Below are 26550 nucleotides of genomic sequence, written 5' to 3' on the forward strand. Positions count from 1 at the left end.
CCCCAGCCTGTGCTCTCCTAGGGACAGCCAATGCACCACCGGAGACGGAATCTGGCCCAGAGACCGCCGAGGAGACTCCAGCCCCAGAAAATCTCCTGGCTTCCAGTGGTGATGAGAACCCCGGGGCCCAGAAGCTGCCTCCTCTAACAGGCCGGTATGGTACAGCCCAGTTACAGGATCCTACCCTTGCCAACACCATGAAGAATGTGCAGGTTTTAGAGGGTGTAGTACTGGGGGAAAGGACAAGTCCCACATACCCCCATTTTGCTGTTGACCGGGGGCTATTATACCAGGTGACGAAGCAAAAGGATGAAGTACGTGAACAACTTCTTGTGCCACAACCACACCGAGCTACAGTACTGGACTTGGCACACACACACCTGCTAGGGGGACACCGAGGGGTCGAAAAGACAAAAGAGAGAATCTTGCAACGGTTCTTCTGGCCAGGGGTGCACAAGGATGTGGAGAACTATTGTCGTTCTTGCCCCGAGTGCCAACAGGTGGCGCCAAAGCCCGCATACAGAAACCCGCTCATTCCCTTACCCATCATTGAGACCCCTTTTCAGAGGCTTGGGCTGGATATAGTTGGACCTCTACCAAAAAGTGCTAGGGGACACCAGTATATTTTGGTTATGATTGATTATGCCACTCGGTTTCCAGAGGCTGTTCCCCTCAGAAAGGCTACCACTAGGCAGATTGCAAAGGAACTGTTTGCTCTCGCCAGCCGGGTAGGAATCCCAAAGGAGATACTGACAGACCAGGGAAGCCCCTTTATGTCCAAGGTCATGAAGGACCTGTGTGCCCTGCTCAAGGTCAAGCAACTGAGAACTTCCATCTATCACCCACAGACAGATGGATTGGTAGAACGGTTCAACAAGACACTCAAGGCCATGATGAGGAAAGTGATCAAAGAAGATGGCCGAAACTGGGATCAACTGCTTCCGTACTTGCTGTTTGCCGTGAGGGAGGTACTACAGTCTTCTACCGGTTTCTCACCCTTTGAGCTGTTGTACTCTTACAGACCCCGGGGACTGCTGGATATCGCCAAAGAGGCTTGGGAAGAGCAGCCATGTCGACAACGTACCCTCATCGAGCATGTGGGGGACATGCGGGAAAGGATGAAGGCCATTGACACCTCTCTGGGCCTCCGACAATTGACTCACATCTTTCCGAGCTGTCTTGATCTTAACTCCAACTGTCTTTTCCATGGTGGGCAATGTATCTCATTGCTCTCACGGTTGCTCTTATCAGCAAGTATCTCTCGGATCACTGATGCTGAAGCGTATAACAGCTCATTGGTTTCCGTGATCGTAAGGGAAGAGATTGCCCTCAGTGCTGCATTTACAGTTTCCATGAGACATTCAGGTGGTACTTCACATAGCCATTGTAATCGGTTTCTCGGTTGCCCAGCTTTCATACATGTATATATAAAATTACAATACAATACAATAGAATGCAATGCAATGCAATACAATACAATACATATTAATTTATATAGCGCTTTATCAACAGCTAAAACTGCAACAAAGCGCTTCACATGACAGGTATCATATACAGGAAATAAAGCAGTCACAAAGTTAGTAGAAAGCATCAGGGAGTAAAACCAAGATCAAGTCGGAATCATGCTGAGTCAAAGGTGATAGAGTGCTTATGCACATTAGTAAACATATTACGTTATTTCATGCTTAGATTAGTAAACATATTATGTTATTCCATGTTTAGCTTAGTACATACAGTAAAGTCTCGTTATATCGATATCGGATATATCGATAGTCCCGGTTATATCGATACTATTTCTATGCACGCACGGAGAAAATTACATGCAAACAGGGTCGGATATATCGATAGTCCCGGTTATATCGATATTTTTTCGGACTCCCTTGAATATCGATATAACGAGACTTTACTGTATTATGTTATTGCATGTTTAGTTTAGTCTACATGGATGTATGAAGTTTATTAGTTGAATAGTTTTGAAAGCAGGATGTAACGAGTATCAAGTTTCAGTCTAAATGCTCCCCCAACATACTTGTCCGTAGCTGATTGGACAACAGATCGCTGCTGTGTGACTTCCTATACTTGTCCGTAGCTGATTGGACAACAGATCGCTGCTGTGTACGTTCAAAACTAGTCTGAGCGGGAGGTTTCGCTCTCTCTTTGTGCTCTTTGTGCTTTTGTGTGTGCTCTTGGCTCCCCGCTTCGACGAGAGATGTTCTCTTTTTGTTTCACTAGAATAAAGTAGTTTTTTGTTCACAATCTATCGTCCTCGATGATATTTTTATCACAGAACTTCGTTGAAAACCGAACCAGATGAGAAACAAGAATTAGAACCGAACAAAAGGCCAAAGAATAAGAGTGAGTTTTGAGACGAGTTTAAAAAAGGCAGCGATGGGGCTTGCCAAGTGTTCAGTGGCAGGTCATTCCAGAGAATGGGACCAGCAATGGAAAATGCTTGATCCTCTCTGAGACTCCGATTAGTTTTTGGCACATCTAATGATGTCTGGTCAGCAGAGTGTAGAGGTGGATGAGCTAGGAGAGGCAAGGAGGAGCGATTTGAATACAAATAATAAGATATTTAAAATAACTCTAAAATGTATAGGTACATGTACAAAAAAGGGTCATGAGCAGCTGAACTGTACAAAAAATGTTTCAGAATAAGAAGTGTGTTATACCATTCTTAGTCTGTTCCCTCACCTTGGACCTGTTTGCCAGGGGCATCAAGCCGGGTTCGATAGACAGCAGAGACAAACAGCAAAGTCAAAAAACAAAAGGCTTACTTGGAATCAGCGACGTGACAACAATCTGCAACAAAAGATCCACCCCACCCCCTTTCATATTGCTGGTGTGGACTGCAAATTATCCCATTGTGGGACGAATAAAGGTTTTCTGATTCTGATGAGAACGATGCACAATTAGTACGCGAGGCAGTTAAGGCAATTGCGGTGCGGGAAAAGACAATGCGAGCACGAAAAGGAAACAAAAAAGTAACGCAATGACATGACACAACACTGAGCGAGCAGGTTCACACAGTAACTTTTACTCCGGTGTAACAAACGGATTGCCCCGCGATTGAGATGGAGAAGAGTTTATTACAAATTGAGTTATTTGGCGCTCTTTTGTACTTCCGGATGTTCCTCCTTTTCCGGTGTCTGAGTAGTGTTGATTTGTCGGGAGGGATATAAACCATTGGGATTTTGACACGTCACAAAATAGGTGGGGGAAAGGAAGTACTCTTTGCACATGCTCATGTTTAGTTTCCATATTTCTTTTTGTGTGGTCTTGTGTTCTTTTTGCAATTTATCGTATTAATTTTATTTATTTATGTATTTGCCTCTGGATCTGCCAGGACGACCTGGAAGAAGTGGCTGGAGAGAAGGAAGTATGGGCTTCCCTACGGAAGCTACTGCCCCCGCGACCTGCGGGTAAGAGAAAATGGATAGCAGAAGATGGATGGATATTTGTGTATTTATTTACCACGGATTTTAACCAATCGCGTGCGGCTTCAATCAAGGGGGGGGGGGAGAAGTCGGCTCCTCAAGCGGCTCCCTATTAAGGTTTGGCTCCAGTCGTTCACTGAAAGTGTCGGCTCCAAGAACCGGTTCGTTCGCGAACGACACACCACCATTTCCTTCGTGCTTTTCCGTACATCTCTGCCTAACCCTAACTGGTTGTTGTCGCTGGTGTTGGCTTCTCCTTGGAGTGATGATTGACAATAATGGCGGCGTGTTTATTCTGACTTGACTCCAGTAGAGGGGGTTGAGAGAGGAGAAGAGAAGGCGGAGAATCATCTCCGGCCGGGCCAACAAAGCGAATACTTCTAGGTGAATGTCTTGCGCCCTTGCGGAGCAATTGGGATCACCGAAAGGAGCCACAATCGGCGCAAAGACCTGGCGGCTTGGGCAAGGACGCGGTTTATTTTGCTAGCTTAGGTTTAGCATCAAGGCTCGCTTTTAGCTTTCTCAATTGAAGCATTCTTGAGGCGACGAGGGTCAGCTAAGCAAACAATGTCGCAGCCTCGCCAGCTTTCCGCCTAATACCTCCCTCACTTTCCAAGGGCTCGACGAATGCAGCGTTTAGTTGCAAAAGAAGAGGCAATCTCCTTAAGCAGCTAGCGAGCTTCGTGGGGCTGTGCGGCTTCTGTTACGGAATCGCATTCAAAAACTGTCCGCTCCCTTGTTGTCAACTCGCACAGCTAGCTCGCTAACTCGAAAAGATTCGCTGGGGTCAATCCCCCTTTCTTCGTTTGTTAAATGACCACCGGTAGGAATAACCGGGCCATGATGGAAGGAGTCGGAGCGAGAGTGGTTCGTGGTCCCGATTGGAAGTGGGGAAAGCAGGACGGCGGAGAGGGACATGTCGGCACCGTCAGGAGTTTTGAAAGTCCCGAGGAGGTGGTGGTTGTCTGGGATAACGGCACCGCTGCGAACTACCGCTGCTCTGGAGCGTACGACGTGAGGATATTAGACAGCGCGCCAACAGGTAATTTTTTCTTTAAAAGTGAGGAACAGGTCCACCATCTTAATGAAATTGGATATAATATTAATAGAGCGATTAGTGTTGTTTACCTCACTGAGATGAAGGCAGACCCTCGAAAACCAGTCGCTCGATACCCTGCAATGCTTTCAACAGTAGCCAAAATGGAACTGTATAGTGCCACTTCCAGTTAGCAGTTTTTTTGACAACGATACTAGTGCAGCGTGTTCTACCGGAAACAAATTCCTTGTGTGTTCTACATACTTGGCAATAAAGATGATTCTGATTCTGATTCTGATATCAACAGTATTATTTTATAATTCAACACATCCTTACGTATAATGTGCTTTAACAACAGTTGCAGCTGCAACAACGCTCTTAACAAAGCAGGTCACATAAATTTATATTAAAAAAAATGCAACACTACATAAAACACAGGTAGTCGTGCAACCCAAACCACATTTTCTTGTGGTTTTAGGTAGTTTCAGATGAAAAAGGATAGAATCATAGTGTCCTTCCCAAATTGGATCAGAGACGCCATGTTCGTAATGTGCACATCTGCGACAAGATAAATTTCACAGTCAACCAGAAGTTATAACATCCATGAAAAAGAGATCTGTTCACTTCTGTCCCATGTAAATCTATTTCAATTCCGAGCGGCGACTGTCAGTTCCAAATATGCATTGGCGCCCTGCGCAGATGCTTCACCTCAATGTTCGTCTCCCGAGAAAGGCTCCAGCAGGATCCACCTGCTTTGGTTACCAGAGCATTTTTTTGAACAACCTTGGCTAGATACCTTGGCTTACAAACTTAAGTGTCTTTCAAACATTAATTTCTCATAGGAAACCATTAAAATGAGAATAATCCATTCCCAGGTTCCCATAAAACATACATTTCTACTAAAAAAGCTTTAAAACTAAACAAAATATACATTATTTTATGTATAATAAATGTGCTATTGTATTGTAGTTAAAGAAATAAACTGTACTGTAGAATAAAGTCGTTTTATTTACCATTGTGATGGTCGTTGATGTAGTCACCTCTTGATATCTGAGTGAAGTTTTCGTGCTTTCTCGGCGATAATTTCCTCACTCACACGGTCCCCTGCGAGCTGCTTTTTGGTCATCCAAATCAACAGAAGTTTTTCAACGTCTTCTATAGCCCGAGTCCGTTACTTGGACAACACAGAAACACCCTTAGCCACACGTACCAATGGTCGACTTGGCACACTTAGCATACATATGTATGGATGTATGGATGGATGGATGGATGGATGGATTGGCCTTTATAAGTATCGCAGTGGAGAAATTTACATTTCACAGCAGAAGTTATGGAAAGAAATATATATATATATACAGTAAAGTCTCGTTATATCGATATTCAAGGGAGTCCGAAAAAATATCGATATAACCGGGACTATCGATATATCCGACCCTGTTTGCATGTAATTTTCTCTGTGCGTGCATAGAAATAGTATCGATATAACCGGGACTATCGATATATATAACGAGACTTTACTCATATATATATATATATATATATATATATGTGTGTGTGTGTGTGTGTGTGTGTGTGTGTGTGTGTGTGTGTGTGTGTGTGTGTGTGTGTGTGTGTGTGTGTGTGTGTGTGTGTATATATATATATATATATATATATATATATATATGTGTGTGTGTGTGTGTATTAAACCTTATAATAAGCACTATTTTCATAATACACACCCACCACGGCTGGCGGAGTGATCTTCGGCGAAAGCACACGACCGAACAGCGCTCCAGCCGGCGCTACTTTGCACACCGCCTCTCATTGAATGCACACGTCAATTGCCTACTTAGAGCTTTTTGCTGATAATTTTACTATGATGGGACCGAAAAAACCCACCACAGGCTCGTTCAGCCCAAGAAGACACAAAATAAAATCACTGTCGCTGAGTCCTCATGTAATGGGCCTCTCTTTGTGACTTTATGTTACAATGCAGTGTATTTCTTTCATTACAATACAATAGCACATTTATAAGGTATGTTGTGTGTAGTTTTAAGGCTTATTTCGTTAAAAACTATATTTTATGGAAACCCGGGAACGGATTATTCCCATTTTAATGGTTTCCTATGGGAATTTTTTTTTGAGATACACACTTTTCGCCTTACACACTCTGTCAATTAAGTTCGTAAGTTGAGGTCTCACTATATATATATATATATATATATATATATATATATATATATATATATGTGTGTGTGTATATATATGTGTATATATATATATGTATATGTGTGTGTGTGTGTATATGTATGTGTGTGTGTGTATATGTATATGTGTGTGTGTGTGTATATATGTGTATATATATATATATGTGTATATATATATATATATATGTATATGTATGTATGTATATGTATGTATGTATATGTATATATGTGTATATATATATATATATATATATATATATATATATATATATATATATATGTGTGTGTGTGTGTGTGTGTGTGTGTGTGTGTGTGTGTGTGTGTGTGTGTGTGTGTGTGTGTGTGTGTGTGTGTGTGTGTGTGTGTGTGTGTGTGTGTGTATATGTATATATACAGTAAAGTCTCGTTATATCGATATTCAAGGGAGTCCGAAAAAATATCGATATAACCAGGACTATCGATATATCCGACCCTGTTTGCATGTAATTTTCTCAGTGCGTGCATAGAAATAGTATCGATATAACCGGGACTATCGATATATCCGATATTGATATAACGAGACTTTACTGTATATATATATATATATATATATATATATATATATATATACACACACACATATATATATATATATATATATATATATATATATATATATGTATATGTATATATATGTATATGTATATATATATATATATATATATATATATATATATATATATATATATATATATATATATACACGTATATATATATGTATATATGTATATATATGTATATATATATATATATATATATATATATATATATATATATATATATATATATATATATATATATATATATATATATATATATATATATATATATATATATATATATGTATGTATATATATGTATATATATGTATATATATATATATATATATATGTATATATATATGTATGTGTATGTATGTATGTATATGTATATATAGTTCTAGATATAGATAGATAGATGGATAGATCACATTATGTCCAAAAATAAACTCCATACCAACCCAAATGTCATCTTTCATCATTTTCACTTGCGCTCCATTTAATTTTGATTAATTAGAGTACATGTTATTAAACATGTTACCTGTTAGATGAGGTCTAAATCATCACTTGGTACTGGTCAAACATCACCCAGAATCATCATTGGTGATTTGTGATGACGCCAAAGATCCCAGTCAAAATCATTTGTCCACGTAAAGCGTAAAGTTGGTCAAACTGGCTCCGGCAGCACTAATATACGATACTGTAAATATAAACCAATACTGTATGAGTGTTAGAGCCCTTCGGTTGTCATCAAACAAAATGCCAAATGCTTTCATATTCTTTTTTGGGTTGCACTGATATCGACAGTTGGCTCCTCCTGAGATTTTTATGACATTTATCATCTAATTTTGGGTGTGTGCCAACTATTAGCCCTGGTATTTACGTGCAGCGACTCACACCCATTTAACTCACCAACACTCCTCCATGTCCTGCAGGCATCAAGCATGACGGAACGATGTGTGACACCTGCCGTCAGCAGCCCATCATTGGCATTCGCTGGAAATGTGCTGAGTGCACCAATTACGATCTCTGCACAACCTGTTACCATGGTGACAAACATCACTTGAGACACCGCTTCTACAGGATCACCACCCCAGGCAGTGAGAGGTTAGTTCAGATGCCTGCTTAAATAAAACAAACAAGTAAATCAGACATTGGGTTTGTGTGACAGTATTATGTCTTTTACTCTTTTATTTGGGTCTCTGTGTTTGCGATATTTGAGAACCTTTTAACTGCGCCCTTGCTCACAGGCAGACATAATCTATCTTGGTGCTCCCAGCCCCCAGTTGCCAGGCAACAAACACACTGATTAAATCTTTTTGCATGTTATATTAAGGTGGAGTTTCGCATATATGGTTCAATTGCCGCAGTGGGAAAAGCAACACTGGTTCTTATTAGAGAGCAGTGTTTACCATCTGAAATGACTTGATGTCTCCATGATAATATTTCAGTGATTATTATAATAATAATGCATTTCATTTATAAGTGCCTTTCAAAATTCTCAAGGACACTTTACAGTCACAGGATATTTTTTTCTGCGGGTGAGCAGCGCCAGCCACACGCACCAGTGGCAACTTTGCTTTTTTCCATTATTATTGGAACTCAATCACATAAAACACAAACAATGCTGAAACTGAGCTGAAGTCTCACAAGATATGCTGCATGTTTATTTGTGGAAATAGGATATACTGAAAATCAAGAGTGTCCAAACTCGGTCATCAAGGGCCACTGTCCTGCCTGTTTTCCAGCTCTCCCAGGAGCAACACACCTGATTTAAATAATCTGCGTCGTTTTAATGCTGCTTCCGAGCTGGCCGATGAACTGATCATCTGAATGAGCTGGACAGGGCTGTTGTAAAAAGTCCTTTTTTTCTTTGTTTTTAGTGCCCAATTGCTGCCAATATCTATCTGAAATTCTGGCCAAAACACACCAATGCCTCTTTTATATCAACCCTGTGTCCCAAAAAGACGAACACATGGCCCAACAGACGGCTGGCTGCCTTTTCAAGCGGGCACAACTTCATCCCCCACCCCAGCCCCCTGAGACAGACGGTGCACACAGTGCACAATGACTGAGGCAGTCACCCCCCCAGAGATCACACTAGTCTTCCAACATGTTGGTGGGGTGGGAGGCTGTATTATATTCTTTTAGTCCATTCTGAGCAAGGAGACGTTCACGATGTTATAGTGCCATTGTGACCAGTAGCAGTTGTGTTTATTTACTTTTTGAAATGGCCACACACTTTGTATGCCCGTGTGAAGGCAAAAAGATGCAAGTGAGTCATGGAAACATTTTGCCAACAATCAGCGGTTGCACAAAGTTACAACGATCAAGTCTGCAAAGCTGCATGGACCGCAAAAGGCAAAATTATGGCTGAATGTGTTGGTGAGTATTTTATTCAAAGTCGACAAGCTTGCAAATGTGATGCTTTTAAATGACTTAACTGGAAATACAAGTATTAACGAGGTGTGAATTATTTGTGACAAACTTGTGTACCACTGATTGCATTTGATGAGGCCATTAACCAGGAGTTGTTTGTAGAATAATCAGTCAACCATGTATCTGCTGAATCCTATGCTCTTCTATCAGCTCTGACTTGGTATCAATTGATGAGCAGAATCAATTGACTCACCTTGGACTCGGGTGCAAAATAATGTGATTCGGACCTCCCTCGTGAAATGTGTACAATCACACTTTAGTATGCCCTTGATGACTGTTGCCTGAAGATTTTCCACATGAAGTCCAAGTAAAGTTTGGCACGTTGACATATCCTCATAGTATGCCATAGATTTTAACATTGGTCCAACTCTGGAAAAAGTGAATCAGAGACTTGAACGACTGAATGGGCTGTCTTTCTTTGTGTGGGCAGAGTGCTTCTGGAGTCGAGGCGCAAATCAAAGAAAATCACAGCCAGGGGCATTTTTACCGGTGGCCGGGTAGTGCGAGGAGTGGACTGGCAGTGGGAAGACCAGGATGGAGGCAACGGAAGGCGAGGAAAGGTAATGGCCAATAATGAGCCTCCAAAACACACATTTGACTCAATGTCAGTGTCCTTGTCGGTGTCCTTGTTAGTGTCCTTGTCACTGTCCATCTGATTAGCTAATAAAGACCTCTACCTCAAACTCAATTAATCAAATTGTGGCAGAAGGACTTTCAGTCCAATGTGGAAAAAAGTTCTCTCATCTCTCATCTCATTTTCCGTACCGCTTATTCCTCATTAGGGTCGCGGGGGTTGCTGGAGCCTATCTCAGCTGTCTTCGGGCACGAGGCGGGGGATACCCCGAATTGGTTGCCAGCCAATCGCAGGGCACACAAAGACATACAACAGTCACTCTCACACTCACACCTAGGGACAATTTGGAGTGGTCAATCTGCCTGCCATGCATGTTTTTGGAGTGTGGGAGGAAACCGGAGGACCCGGAGAAAACCCACACGGGTCCGGGGAGAACATGCAAACTCCACACAGGGAGGCCGGACCGCGACGCGAACCGGCAACCTCTGCACTGTGAAGCCGGTGTGCTAACCAATCGACTACCGGGCAGAAAGTTGTTTAAACATAATTAGTATATTTGACCCACAACATAAAAATAAGAAAAAGTTAGTTTTTAGTGTCATTGCTGGTATTTTTTTTACAACGATACAGCAATGAGCACATCCAATATTTAGACTTCCTCTTTTTCCTCATAAGGTGACCGAGATTCAAGACTGGAGCGCTGCCAGTCCTCATAGTGCTGCCTACGTGCTATGGGACAATGGGGCCAAGAACCTGTACCGTGTCGGCTTTGAGGGAATGGTGAGTACATGCACCGCACACGCACACACGCACGCACGCACACACACACACACACACACACACACACACACACACACACACACACACACACACACACACACACACACACACACACACACACACACACACACGCGTCCTTCAATTTATCAGCTGTCAGGTGGCTTTTGTGTTTGGCTGCACGTTGGAGGGTCTTATTTCCCTCACTGTAGACTTTGTGTGAGCCACTGTGGGCTCACCCCTCCATTGTTTGTAGAAGTAGCTGAAGGTGGAAGTCAGCTATCTGCATGATAAAGTCAATCTGTTTTTTAAGAGCGAGTGATCGTGAACATGGAGATCAACTTAAAGTTAGTGGAATATGCATGCATCAACACACGCGTCTCTGACTAAAAGCACACTTGTGCACATTTGTTGAATGTGACTTTTTTTCATACAATACAATCCATAGTAATTTATAAAGTGCTTGAACAACAGCTAACGCTGTAACAAAGCACTTAACGTGGACACCTATCATATACAGGAAATAAAGCAGTCACAATGATAGTAGAAAGCACCAGGGAGTAAAGCCAAGATCAAGACGGAATCATGCTGAGTCGAATGCAAGAGTACAAGGGATTTTTGAGACGGGTATTAAAGTTGGGCAGCGAAGTAAAAGTAGTAAAAGAAGCCAACCAGATTTTCTAGTTCGTAACCTCTAAAGCTGAACACAAGTTATTCTAATTACAAGTACCAGCTAATTCATTCCTGGGTGAAACTACCTCCATTGTTAGTTATCCTTAAAATTGTTACCCTTGTAGAACTGGGTTAACTGCTGATGATGAAATGAAACAATACAACAATCTTAATGGGACATAAGGGTGAACCGTTGAACATAATTGCCCAAATATTTTAATTCATTCCACTATATATATATATTTTTTTTCTTACGTTGAAAAAGGAGTTAATGGTGGTCAAATGCTTTGGTAACAAAAGCAGTTGGATACCTTTCGCATAGCTTTTAAATGCAGCTTATTCAAGCAATTTCCAAGCGTATTCGCTAACTTCACACAGGCCTTTTTTGAATTGCTAGCAAGGCACACAAAAGCCAAAGCCAAAAATAAGATACAGTCCTTTCTTGGTGAACTGATGTTTGAAACTTGAAAGGCATACGGTGTTATGTACGTCTAAAATAAAGGCCCTCTTAACATAATCATAAATCGTGGATTTCTGAGATGCACAGCAGCAAAGTTATGAAAGGAAGAGAAAAGGAAAGAGAAGAAGTAGAAAAACAAAATGTAGAAGTTGCTCGAAAGGCAGCCACTCTCGAAGCGCCATCTTGAAGTCAAAATAATAGATGATGGATGTGGATGTTCTCATAGCAGGAATGTGTCTTTCTTTGATCTCTGCCACACATCCACATTGTCCCACAACGTATTTCTTTATCTCTTATCTCTGAGCCATGTTGCTGAAATGTTGCTCTCAGCAAACACCCTCTTGCAGCAGTCCCTTATAGGGCAACCGACGCCTCCGGACAAGTTGTGTCCATAATTTGTAAAATTACTTCAAATGACTTCTACTGAGCGTATTTTACAAAGATTCCACCGCATATAGCTATATTTTACGTTTTAAGATTTGCGCTGAATATTCAGGAAGTCTTTTTTTTGAGTTGATGACGATCCCCTTCGTGACGTCACATTTGGGACGCCCCCTGACAGAGAAAGCGACACACAATGCATCTTGCGGTACTTTGTTTGGTCTGAAAACTTCGTGTTGATCCGTGTTGATGGCGAAATTAGACGGAAAACATAAATAACGTGATGGTCATTCATTGCGTTGCACCAAGACTACCATTTGATATTCGCTGACACAAATTCCCAGCAGACAAATCAGCCCATTTCCAACGGAGCTTGGGCGCCATCTTTTGCATTTTCTAGGACACTACATGCTGTCATTGATGGCTCGAATTGATATGGAAGGACTCCTTTAATCGATTGCAAACATTAATGCTTTCCTCTTCAGAACTACAGTAAAGTCTTGTTATATCGATATTCTCGGGAGTCGGAAAAAATATCAATATAACCGGACTATCGATATATCCGATCCTGTGGGCATGTAATTTTCTCCTTAAGTTCATAGAAATAGTATCGTAATAAGCAGTACTATCGATATAACCGATATCGATATAATGAGACTTTACTGTATTTGAATCATATGAGTAACAAGAAAGCATCTTCTCCGAATCTGAAGCCATTGTTTTGATTCTCGAGCAAGGCAAGACGTCTTGGCTTGACGTCACGAATAAGGGGGCGTGACCTTCTGAGACTGGCCGTTTCCGGTTTCATTTTGAAGTCGTTTTTCATTTGACTAAAAATATCAGCCTGCGTGTTTTGGGTATTTTAGATGCTATAAAACGTTTTTCTGATGTCATTTAGGAAACAAAAAAATTGTGTCGGTTGTCCTTTAAGTGGCTCTATTGTGTGTTTTTATTTTCCATGCTTGTGCCTCCCCCACGGGCAACTGATGTATTGAGCAGTGGTTCTTAACTTTTTTAGTGGTCCCAAATTCAATTAGTTTATACGCACATTCACCAAACCCTTCATTGTGAAAAATAAAAAAATATTATTTTTTTTGTTTTTTTTTAAATGCATTGATTGAATACAGAAAAATGTAAACATAATTAGTAGAACTATAAAGTATAGTTTTTTTTAACTGCACAAAGTGAACCAGCAAGTGATGGCCAAGCGGGCATCTCATCACTGTGAGCGATTCCCTGAACCCCTGATGTTCAATAGAACCATTGCTAAAGAATCTTTGCTTTTTTTTTCTCCCTCAGTCGGACCTGAAATGTGTCCAGGATGCCAAAGGAGGTTCCTTTTACAGAGACCACTGTCCTGTTTTGGGTAAGTAAGCCAGGGGCCTTGTTTTTGACATGATTAGGCACTTTCTCACTCATGCTTCAGCAAATCCAAGGGCAGAGACGTTCTGATATTAGTAAGCACATATGACCACAAGGTGGTAGCACCACCTTCTCTGGTTTCAGCAGTTTCAGTTTTTTTCTTTCTCTCTACTACAATACTGGTCTAAATTATATGACCTTCAGGTTAAATGATGCCATTAACATTTTGGCCCCAGTAGTAAATATTACAATAATAATAATAATAATAATAAGACATTTAATTTACAAGCGCCTTTCTGAACACTCAAGGACACTTTACAACAAAGACAACACACAAAACAGTAAAATCATGCATAAAGCAATAAATAATAAAACAGCATAATAAATTAGACCATGTAAGCAAGTTTAAAGAGGTGGGTTTTCAGGTGAGATTTGAAAGTAGGAAGGGAGTCAATGTTGCGGATGTTGGGTGGAAGTGAGTTCCAGAGTTTAGGAGCGGAGCGGCTGAAAGCTCTGCACCCCATCGTTGTGAGACGGGCAGAGGGCGTGTAGAGGTGGAGGGAGGAAGAGGATCTGAGGGCCCGAGTAGGAACGGAGATTTGAATTAGGTCAGACAGATAGGGGCGGTCAAGGTTATGAATGGCTTTAAATGTAAACAGAAGTATCTTGAATTCAATACGGAGTTTAACAGGGAGCCAGTGGAGCTGTTGGAGGACAGGAGTGATGTGGTGAAATGAGGGGTTTTTTGTGATGATCCGGGCTGAGGAATTTTGGACTAGTTGGAGTTTATGGAGACATTTTTGATTGACCCCGAAAAGAAGTGAATTACAATAATCGATACGGGAGGTGACGAGACTGTGGACGAGGATAGCAGTGGTGTGAGGGGTGAGAGAGGGACGGAGACGATTGATATTGCGGAGATGAAAATATGCAGACCGGGTTATGTTATTTATGTGGGAGTGAAAAGATAGTGTGCTATCAAGGATGACACCCAGGCTCTTAACCTGAAGGGCGGGGGACACGGTAGAATTGTCAATGGTGAGAGAGAAACTGTTTGCTTTGTGAAGGGTGGATTTTGTACCGACAAGGAGAAGTTCAGTTTTTTCGCTGTTTAGTTTGAGAAAGTTATGAGAAAACCAGGATTTGATTTCTGAGAGGCAAAGTGTAAGGGATGCAGGTGGAAGAGAGGCGTCGGGTTTACTGGAGAGGTAGAGCTGGGTGTCATCCGCGAAGCAGTGAAAATGAATTCCAATTTTGCGGAAGATATCACCAAGGGGAAGAAGGTATATAATAAAGAGAAGGGGCCCCAGGACAGAACCTTGGGGCACACCAGAAGACACAGGGGAGGACCGTGAAGTGAATGAGGTAATTTGGATAAACTGTGAGCGGCCAGTGAGGTATTATAAGTATTATTATATTATTATTATAGTGTTTGAAAAAATATGTATCGAGAAATAGGTTGGGTTTTCTTTTGTGTTTCTATTAGGTGAGCAAAATGGCAATAGGAATCCTGGCGGGCTCCAGATTGGGGACCTGGTCAACATCGACCTGGACCTTGAGATTGTCCAGTCGCTGCAGCATGGCCATGGTGGCTGGACCGATGGCATGTTTGAGACACTCACCACCACAGGCACAGTGTGCGGCATCGACGAAGATCACGACATTGTGGTACAGTATCCCAGCGGGAACAGGTGAGTGCTCAGGTTCTGTTACTCAAAGTGAAATCAAACGGAATGGCTCAGTGAATCAAGTATATTTTCCTGTCCACAGGTGGACGTTCAACCCTGCTGTGCTCACAAAAGCCAATGTAGTGCGCAGTGGGGAAGTGGCCGCTGGAGCGGAAGGAGGTACTTCCCAGTTCTTGGTGGGTGACCTGGTTCAGATTTGCTATGACATCGACCGCATCAAGTTGCTACAAAAAGGCCACGGGGAGTGGGCCGAGGCCATGTTGCCTGTAAGTCTTGTCTTGTGCAGGGGAAATGTGTGGTGATTTTTTTTTTCTTTTCTTAATCCACAAATGTGTGATTTTTAAAGCTGAAGAGGGTCACAATCTTTCATCAATGCCAGTTTTGCACTTAGGACCACACAATACTGAACCAAGTGTATCACAAAAATGGCTTTTTAAATATTTGCATACATGCAAAGTATGTGTCAATATTATACTATTATAATATTAGAATTTTCACTAAATTGCCTGTTCCATAAGTCTCCATACATTAAAATTTTAACGTTTCTTGACATTATTCTTTTCCATTTATGTAATATACTTTATATGTCTGATCTCAATTTGTTGCTCTTTATTTAAATATATTTTATGGATTATCTGTAAAATAAAGCAATACATTTCAATTACACTCAACATCATTTGAAGAATTTGGTGTGGGTAAAAACAAATAGTGTAAAAGGTTTTGTGAGCCTGAGGGCATCCGGTTTCCCATCCCTATCTTAAAATGTAAGAAGGAACACACACACACACACACACACACACACACACACACACACACACACACACACACACACACACACACACACACACACACACACACACACACACACACAAACTGCTCTTGGATTGGGAGATTGATTTTTTTTTCAGTATGTTTATTTTTAACTATGTCTTTTCTGCTCAGAGTAGCTTCAATACTGGAGAAGGGTCCCTTTTTGTAAAACCCCCATATACAGTAAAGTCTCGTTATACCGATATTCAAGGGAGTCCGAAAAAATAACGATATATCCGACCCTGTTTGCATGTAATTTTCTCAGTGCGTGCATATAAATAGTATCGATATAACCGGGACTATCGATATATCCGATATCGATATAACGAGACTTTACTGTGTATATATATATATATATATATATATATATATATATATATATATATATATATATATATATATATATATATATATATATATATATATACAGTAAAGTATATATATATATATATATATATATATATATATACAGTACAGTATATATATATATATATATACACACACACACTCAGTAAAGTCTCGTTATATCGATATTCTCAGGAGTCGGAAAAAATATCGATATAACCGGACTATCCATATATCCGATCCTGCGCGCATGTAATTTTCTCCTTGCGTTCATAGAAATAGTATCGTAATAAGCGGTACTATCGGTATAACGAGACTTTACTGTATGTGGTGTGTGTGTGTGTGTATGTATGTGTGTGTGTGTGTATGTATATATATATATATATATATATATATATATATATATATATATATATATATATGTATGTATGTGTATATATATGTATATATATATATATATATATATATGTATGTATGTGTATATATATGTATGTGTATATATGTATATATATATATATTCTTTCATAACTTTGCTGCTGTGAAATGTAAATTTCTCCACTGCGAGACTAATAAAGGCAAATCCAATCCAATATATGTGTATATATGTATATATGTATATATGTATGCAGATAAGACAACTATTCTAATGGGTTTTCTTGCACATTCTGGCACAACAGACTTTGGGGAAGGTGGGACGTGTGCAGCAGATCTATTCTGACAGCGACTTGAAGGTGGAGGTGTGCGGAACGTCGTGGACCTACAATCCTGCCGCCGTCACCAAGATCGCTCCCTCAGGCTCCGCCGTTAGCAATGCCTCTGGAGGTTTGTGCCAGTATCATCTTGCGTAAACGCTTTGACAGAATGAATCTTTATGATGATCCTCGCTTCTTCATCCAGAGCGACTCTCCCAGCTGTTGAAGAAACTGTTTGAGACACAGGAGTCAGGCGACATCAACGAGGAGCTGGTCAAAGCAGCCGCCAATGGAGATCTAGCCAAGGTCGAAGACATTTTGAAGAGACCTGATGTTGACGTAAGTTCATATATTGTCTTGGTTCAATGGGCTTCTGGCACTTTAGTAGGCTCCCACCCCAACGCTCATTATTTCTTTATAATAGCTACGAGTAATTTCATTTTGATACAGCTGACTTGCATTTTAACGTGTCGTGTCACGCCTGTAACGCAGCAGCAATACAGCAAGCATTACAGAAGTAACGCAAAAAAATTGGCACCTGTTTGACTCACGTCAGCCGATGTAGAGTATTGCTGATTAAAGTTTCTTTGCACTGTTGACTTAACTGACAAAAGTTTTAGTGTGTGTGTTAAATGCTGGTCCTTTGCCTGCTTGCCTGCCATTGATTTGAATTATTTGTTCAAAGCTGAGCACACAAAGCATGACCGTGATCTGCCTGCCAGGACAAATAAGGGATTCTTCTGGACTCTCCCATGAGTCTACATGAATATTTATTTCCGCTCGTTCGTTTTTTAGCTGTGTGCTCATGAAGCATGGCAGTGCAAACTCTATCCAGCTCGTAAAACATGGCATCTTATTCTGTATCAAAGAGTCGTGCAAGCCCCAAACAGAAAGTTCTTGGTTAACCGCTGAGACTTCCAATACTAAACACACTTCCTTGTTCCGGCTGATCGGATCTTCTTCAGCTACTGCTCAGTTAAAATTAAGTACTCAAATTACTTAAGGACTTGTTGCAGCCTGACCACTGTTTTTGTTTATTTCAGGTGAACGGACAGTGTGCTGGACACACTGCAATGCAGGCAGCCAGTCAGAATGGTCACGTGGACGTTCTCAAGCTTCTGCTAAAGCACAACGTTGATCTCGAGGCAGAGGTTGTGATAACTAAGATTGAATTTTCATGCTCCCCTCAACCTACACTACAACTTACTGCTTGTGATTTATTCGACTCAGGACAAAGATGGAGATCGAGCAGTGCACCATGCAGCCTTCGGTGACGAGGGCTCAGTCATTGAGGTGTTGCAGCGTGGCGGAGCCGATTTGAACGCCAGAAACAAGCGCAGGCAGACGCCATTGCACATAGCTGTCAACAAGGGACACCTCCAGGTGGTCAAAACATTGCTGGACTTTGGCTGCCACCCAAGCCTCCAGGTATCCGTCAGCACCTTTTAGTACCTTTAATAATTCTCATTACATCTTCATCTGTTCTGAACTGTTTCGCTTTTTCAGAGTTCCTAGGTGTTGTGACTCATTATCACGCACTATTTACTGGGGCGAGGGATGGACTCCCGCCACAAACGGTGGAAAACCTTAAGTTTTTACTTGCTTTTCTCGTTTTAAACCTTAAACACAACAAATTGATTTACAATTTTTAATATCACTTCATCATACTTAACAGATGATTGATTAGACTGATTCTATTTTTTTTAACGGCCACTTAGTGATTACAAAGATTTCTTTTCTTTCATAGCCCAGGCTAACATAGGCTCAGTGTCACTTAAACATCCCTCTAGTGTAGACATGGGCAAACTACGGCCTGTTAGGCTTTTTAATCCGGCCCAACGAACTTGTCCAAACTATAGTAAAAACAGTGTCTGAAACTCATGACAAAAAGTTTGCGGACGTCAGCGCAGACAACTCTAAAAAGTTGCCTGACCATAAAGTTGCCTGCCCCATTTTTCACAACTTGAAACACAATGAGACGACTAATTGCAAAAAAAAAACAGCCATAAAGTTGCCTGCCCCGTTATTCACAACTTGAAACACAATTAGATGACTAATGGCAAAAAAAAACAATTTTTGCAAAGTATAAATGATTTTTTTTAAATTAAGGATGTACCTACCATAAATGCTCCCTTGCTTAATTTACGGTAAATATCCCTTGTTGTAGATTTTGCTCCAGTTGTCTTTTGTCCGCAATGCAATGTTTGCGTTGCGTTGTCTGCTACAAGCGACTAAGTGCCTTTCAAAACTCTCAAGTACACTTTACAGTCACGGTATATTTACATTTGTTTGTATGTTTACATTTTGTAGCGTCATAAATTGTGTTAGCTTCTTTTGAATCTTTCTTCTGGGACTGAGGTTCTGTGCACGACTTTGGAAAATTATATGCAAATGCACGACCTTATAGCGTTAGGGAAAGTCCGGAAGAAAGAAGCAGGCTTCTGACTGGCTGTTGTGCCGAGTATGCAAATTTCAGCTGCCGTTAGGATATTTAATGCAGCCTATGTGTCTGTGTGCTTGGCAACAATACACATGTACTGTTTGCACGTGAAGGCGAGGGCGTCCGTGGTGAGTTTGCAGAGCGCGCTGTCAGGACAATCCATCCATGATTTTGCGGAGTTTAACACAAGTAGATATTATTGAGCTTGGGTATTTCGTTGTGTAATAATATGTTTTGAATGTTGAAAGTTATTCCATTTTTCAATAAATGTTGATTTCTTTAACTTTGCACCTTCAATTGAAACGTATTAAAAACAGACGCGATCTTGATAAATCACAATGCATATGTTATTTTAATCTACTTGCATTTCCTCCTCCCAGTATCTGCGAAATAGAATGTAAATGCCATATCTTGCATATGCCTTGAGACAAATTTATTAACTGATATGGGCTATTTTTCACATTTGAAAGACAGTTAATAAATTGGCTTGTAGTGTTCTTACTGTGCTATGAGGTTTGCACACACTACATTTCATGCTTTAGTATATCCGACCCAAACACTCCCTCCAAATGCTCCTGGCCTGGCCTCTCTGTCAAATTTTAGAACCCATTGTGGCCCGCGAGTCCAAAAGTTTGCTCACCTCTTATCTAGTCTAGTGAGTACACCAGGGACTGGTTTCACTTTGAGGCCAGGCTTTGGTGTCCTCTTGTCGCGACATATGTCATTACAGACATAATGTAAACTGCACACAGTCAGTGACTTGTACATTGTACACCACATTGTCTCAGTCTTGCAGAACTTAGCCTGTTACTTTAGAGATGTGTTTGTATTGTAAGATATGTCACCTATAACCTAATCCATTTTCATCCAGGACTCTGAAGGTGACACGCCATTGCACGATGCCATCAGCAAGAAGCGGGACGACATGCTTTCTGTGCTGCTGGAGGCGGGCGCCGACGTCACCATCACCAACAACAACGGCTTCAATGCCCTGCACCACGCCGCTCTGCGGGGAAACCCCAGGTACGAGACTCCACTGCCAATGTTTGCTTGCCACGCACAAGGAGCAACCAAGCAAATCCCATGTCACATTCTTACTTTGATTTGATTTTTTTTTTTTCCTAACGCTCAAGTTATATAAATAAACTGACAACTAACAGAGGTGTGAAAAGCAATTACCTCTGGGATGATCAGTATTGCTGACAACGCCTTTAATTGGAATAGAACACATCTCAGTGTGCTTTCTCATCCTGATGGGTTTGCTTTCAAAGCACAGTCCAACAGTGCAACTTTCATAATTGAACGGCGGTTTCTTCCAATTTGCCCTCATTTCATAATGGGGATAACATATTGTCACAAAAAAAAACTATTAACTCTAGAGCAGGCATGTCCAAAGTCCGGCCTGGGGGCCAAATGCGGCCTGTGGTCAATTATCATACGGCTCGCAGCCTCAGTCATAAAAGCAATAACGTCTCGCCGAAATGTAAAATTAATACATTGGGCAGTACAGATCTTCACCAGTGGTTAGCACACCGGCTTCACAGTGCAGGGGTCGCCGGTTCGCGTCCCGGTCCGGCCTCCCTGTGTGGAGTTTGCATGTTCTCCCCGGACCCGCGTGGGTTTTCTCCGGGTCCTCCGGTTTCCTCCCACACTCCAAAAACATGCATGGCAGGCAGATTGACCACTCCAAATTGTCCCTAGGTGTGAGTGTGAGAGTGACTGTTGTATGTCTTTGTGTGCCCTGCGATTGGCTGGCAACCAATTCAGGGTGTCCCCCGCCTCGTGCCCGAAGACAGCTGAGATAGGCTCCAGCAACCCCCGCGACCCTAATGAGGAATAAGCGCTACGGAAAATGAGATGAGATGAGATGAGATGAGATCATTTTGACTTGGTCATTTCAAAAGTAGCTCCCGTGTTGAAAAAGTGTGAGCAGCCCTGCATTAGAGGTTTCAATGGCTGGATGTTTACACAACTGACACCAGGGCTGACCAATCAGTGCTGGCTAAGCTGAAGTTTTGCCAACGAGTTCAGGCCCCGATCTGCCGAGCTCGCTTACGATTGGCCGCGTAGAGTATGTGAGCGGGGACGAAATCCCTCTTCCCAGTTGACGCTCTGAGGAGGAGGTGCCGAGCTTGCTTCCGATTCGCTGTGTAGACAATGCGGGAGGGGTGGAAATCCCTCTTCCCAATTGACGCTCCAGGAGAACGCTCCAGGAGAACAAAAAGCTGCTGGCACGTAATTCTGTAATTACGTGCCAGCAGCTTCAGTAATAGCTTACTGAAGAACCAAGGATATATGTTGTCGTACTATGGTAGGTGTGAATTTATTTTACGATTGTTAGAGCGTCTGTGTTTTATACTTCCCCGTTCAGTGTTTGACTTAAACATACATTCCATACAAAATATAGCACTGAAGCAACATACGATCAAATTCACCTTACGAACGTATCTCGTTCGTAAGGTGGGGAGCATCTGTCGTGTTATTTGCTTGTAAGTGCTGCCATCTAGAGGGTCAAGTAGGAATGGCAAATTAGTATATGAGTAATTGACTGAATGAGCCCCCCCATTTTTCTAAAATGGCGACAATCAACAAAAGGAGGAAAGTTTACTGCGAGGGCCGACGGTTCAAGGATGGGTGGAAATTGGACTATTTCTTCACTGAAATACACAACTGTGTCTGCCTCATCTGTGAAGAGACAGTGGATGTTTTTAAAGAGTTAGATTTGTAGCTTCTTTTCCTTTCGGCTTTTCCCTTCAAGGGGTCACCACAGCGAATCAGCGTCCTCCATCTTCCGAGGTTTAATTCGCATGTTTGTTTTAGCCAAGCTTTTATGTCAGATGCCCTTCCTGACACAACTGGGCTTGGGACCGCACAATAAAACACTGGCTTGTGTCCCCTTGTGGCTACAGAACAAGCAACTATAAACTTAATAAAGATGAAGATGCTCAGGAAAATATGTAAAGAATGTCCGGCAAGTTTGGCCCACCTACATTTTTTAACACGGCGAATCTTTTAACACCCCTTTGCAAAATGTTTGAACACCTTGCTCTAGAGCAGGGCTGCTCACACTTTTTCAGCATACGAGCTACTTACAAAAACTACCAAGTCAAAATGATCTACCCACGACAAAAATGCAAAACATAATTATTTTCAAATGTTTTAAGGATTCTTTGTATGTACAATGTATGTTGATGTACCTTGCATAACTGAATAAGCCAATATTGCACAACACACATAATAACTACATATACATAACATAATAAATAACTATTAACATTTTTTTGTAATTACCTGAGTTTACTTTGATGAATTGCACTGAATTGAATCAGCCAGGGATGCATAGTCCGGACAGTAGCTGCTGACAGCCAGCCTCAAACACATTTCCAAATGTTCATCATTCATGGTGGAACGGTATTTGGACTTAATGATCTTCATGTAGGAAAAGGCTGACTCACATAAATAAGTGGAGCTGAATAATGCAGTCCAGGAGGTAGCACATTTCCTCAAGTTGGGGTACTTTTCCTGTGTGAGTAAGTTACAGAACTGTCCAAGTCTCTGAACAAGGAGTCAGCTGCTTCAACGAATGCTTCCTTTACCATCTCTCCGTCTTGGAAGGACTTATTGTTTTTAAAGATGGCGTGACTCACGATGCTTCTGTGGCGACTTTCGCTTTTGAAGTATGTTGAGTCAAAAATGACTGCTGTCCGGACAACTGGGATTTTAGTTCATCCACCGTTCTCTTTCTCAGCTGGCTTTTCGGCGTGAAGTCAAAGTCGTATTTTCCATGAACAGTCCGAAAATGGCGCTCCACATTTTCCCATTCCGTATGAAAATAATATGTTTTGACCCCTTACTTGGTCCCGCTTTCTCACTCATTTTGATCACCATATGTTTTAGCAAGGGGTTAAAATCTGAGGTAATTCGCTGACTAGCTTGTAAATTTTGCTGCGGTTAGCGCCGTTGTTTACGCATGCACGGCGACCTAAAGGTAAAAATTCAGTTGTCATCTGAATGGTTGCCCTGTATGTCAATCAAGTGACTGGACGTTTGATAGGCTGACAAATGTTTTTTTTACGGTCACGCTGCGATCGACCAGTATTACCTCCGCGATCGACGTAATGAGCACCCCTGCTCTAGAGGCTCTGTTTTAAATAACAAAGGCAAAAGAAAAAGCACTTGGACCTTAGTGATTCCACTGCTGTACCGTGTCACATCTGTTTTTTAAGCATCTGTCTGACATCACTGTAATTCCCCAGTGGGGGTATACTCTGGTTCTCTCTTCTTAACAGGCGATGCGTTCTAATATTGTGCTTGGTTGTGCTTGAGGCCGAAAGCATCTCTCCTAAGTCTTATCAGTTGTGCTTGTCCATAGTTATGTATGTGTCCTGAGCATTGGCCTTTTATTTTTGATTGTTCTCCTTTTTTTTGTTCCTCAACTCACAAATGCATTAAATGGAACCCCGCTGTTATCAGGTGTACAAGCTGGAGCTCTTGGCGGCCACTATGGCACATTTGGCTGCCACATCTCACCAGCAATCTTGTTTTTGGTTGTAAAGTGTGCTTGAGTGTTCGGAAAGGCGCTTATAAATAAAATTTTTACTATAGGTCCATAACTGAAGTTCTTGCTGAATTGATGAGTGTGTTTGCAGACCCACGCTCAATTGTATTCCCTTCTTCCTTTCTTGGCATTATTTTAACTGTCGAAGTTCTGCCTGAACGCAATTGCCACTACTCGTGTATCCCTTGGCGTCGCATTCATCAACTGGGCACAAAAAAAAAATGCAAGGAAATTAAAAAGATTTCCCATTAAAGTTACATGTATAGAGAGTGTAATCTTGATTGTAAAAAAGGTGCTTCATGATCGTGGCTTTGGTTTTTTGTCCGAAAAAAAAAAAAACTCAAATAAAAAACCAAGTACCGTATTTTCACGACCAAAGGGCGCACCGTGTGAAAAGGCGCAGTCTCATTTATGTGTGCCATTTCTGTATTTAACATACACATTGGGCACACCGGATGAAAGGGCGCAAGTTTTATATACCGGTACATATCCCCTACTGCCATACGTACGTCCGCCTCACAACTACACACAGGCATACAAGTGTGCGTATTTATAAAAACAGATCGGGAGCAAAACTGACTTTGGTAGTGCTTTATTTATTAATTACAAAGTAAGAACATTTAGTAATCATCACTCAATAGGCATCGGCATTGTAAAAACAAGCACATTACCAGTAACAGTCAGTAATCAAACCCATCAAAGTCCTCATCCTCCGACTCAGAATCGAACAGCTGTGGTAAACCAACGTGGCAGGTTCGCTTTCCTCACAGTCGCTTTCTGTGCTGTGCGGCTCCTCGAAAATTATGCCGGCTTTTCCGAAAGCTCGAACCACCGTGCCATCAGACACGTTACCCCAAGCATCCACAATCCATTGGCAAACTGTGGTGTAACATCCAGCCCTTTTTGTTTGCCTTAATAATGACGCCTGCTGGAAATGTCTCTTTAGGCAAAGTCTTTCTTTTAAAAATCACCATCGGCGGGAGTTTCCCTCCGTTAGCATGGTTGCCAAGCACAACAGGAAACGAAGCCTTTTCGCTAGCTTTTCAGAATGATTCGCCGGACGTTGCTGCGCTGCCATAGTCCTGGCCCGGATGAAAAAGCGTTTCATAAAACATCACAGTTTCATAAAATGCCAGCACCAAGACGGACCTCCTTGGAAAGCCTTCAGTTTAAACTGAGCTTCATAACCATGTCTCTTTGCCATTTTCTGAGTTGTTAAAACAGCAATGTTCTGCATAAAGCACATACCTGTTCTTGTATACTGTCACGGTTTGCGAGGTGGTGATGGTGGGTGCGGATCCCAAAAAGCAGGCAGTAGGGAGCAGGAGGTTGTTTGACAAATTGTATTGCAGGCGGGGCCGACAGCGCCCCCCGTTGGTCGCCGAACCAGATCATGACAGTACCCCCCCATCAAGGGGCTGCTTCCAGAAGTCCCAACAGTCTCCCAAAAGGTCCACTCGCCAGGGAACAATGGTGGAGACGGCCACCGCTGCCTCTCCAGCATACGATGGGCGGCGGCCTGATGGGAACGGCACTCGGCCTGGGGTGGACGAAGACGCGGCACGGATCGTCGTGGGCGTGAGTGCGACGGCGCATGGCTCAACGTGGACGTCGAACTGCCAGGCGCAGAATGGCACCCCGTACGGCCGTATGGGACCAGGTCTCGGCCGGACGCCGACGTGGGCGTGAACTGCCCGGCACCGGGGAAACGAGACCAGTCTTGAGCCGCTCCGGGATCCAGCGGTGAGTGGGGTCTCGGACTGACGTTGACGCGGACGTTGCACGGCTCGTCGTGGATGAGACTCAATTCGTCATGCACGACGACAGCGTGGCTGGACGTGGGCGTGCACTGCCAGACACCCAGTGTCACCATGGATGGCCACCTGGAAGGAGGTCTCGGCCGGACGTTTACGTGGACGTTACGGCTCGTCGAGTGCCGCAATTCAAACTCGACGAGGCTTGGGCTAACGTGGACGTAGCATTGCCAGGCTCAGGGTGGAAATGAGACGGGTCCGATGTACCTGGTTGGTGGGTTCATCCTGTCACGGTTTGCAAGGTGGTGATGGCGGGTGTGGATCCCAAAAAGCAGGCAGGAGGGAGCAGGAGGTTGTT

The 26550-nt window shown here is 42.2% G+C and overlaps 2 protein-coding genes across 4 annotated transcripts in view; one reads left to right on the top strand and one right to left on the bottom strand.

The window, feature by feature from the left end:
• Window positions 1-4617, bottom strand: part of abhd3 (abhydrolase domain containing 3, phospholipase) — a 45784-nt gene extending 41167 nt beyond the window's left edge. The window contains exon 1 of the mRNA XM_089009166.1: window positions 4566-4617. The gene's annotated coding sequence lies outside the window, so the exon portion shown is untranslated. The remainder of the gene's footprint in view (window positions 1-4565) is intronic.
• Window positions 3613-26550, top strand: part of mib1 (MIB E3 ubiquitin protein ligase 1) — a 95561-nt gene continuing 72623 nt past the window's right edge. For all 3 annotated transcript variants that reach the window (XM_089009163.1, XM_089009164.1, XM_089009165.1), the window contains exons 1-12: window positions 3613-4479; window positions 8176-8347; window positions 10110-10239; window positions 10929-11033; window positions 13843-13909; window positions 15392-15596; window positions 15676-15859; window positions 17426-17570; window positions 17646-17779; window positions 18484-18591; window positions 18671-18868; window positions 20752-20903. In XM_089009163.1, the coding sequence (XP_088865289.1) occupies window positions 4251-4479; window positions 8176-8347; window positions 10110-10239; window positions 10929-11033; window positions 13843-13909; window positions 15392-15596; window positions 15676-15859; window positions 17426-17570; window positions 17646-17779; window positions 18484-18591; window positions 18671-18868; window positions 20752-20903 (1829 nt within the window). In that variant the 5' untranslated portion in view covers window positions 3613-4250. The remainder of the gene's footprint in view (window positions 4480-8175; window positions 8348-10109; window positions 10240-10928; window positions 11034-13842; window positions 13910-15391; window positions 15597-15675; window positions 15860-17425; window positions 17571-17645; window positions 17780-18483; window positions 18592-18670; window positions 18869-20751; window positions 20904-26550) is intronic.

Source organism: Hippocampus bargibanti, linkage group LG11 (assembly GCF_051943395.1).
Source record: "Hippocampus bargibanti isolate YZ-2025 linkage group LG11, ASM5194339v1, whole genome shotgun sequence".
NCBI lineage: Eukaryota > Metazoa > Chordata > Actinopteri > Syngnathiformes > Syngnathidae > Hippocampus > Hippocampus bargibanti.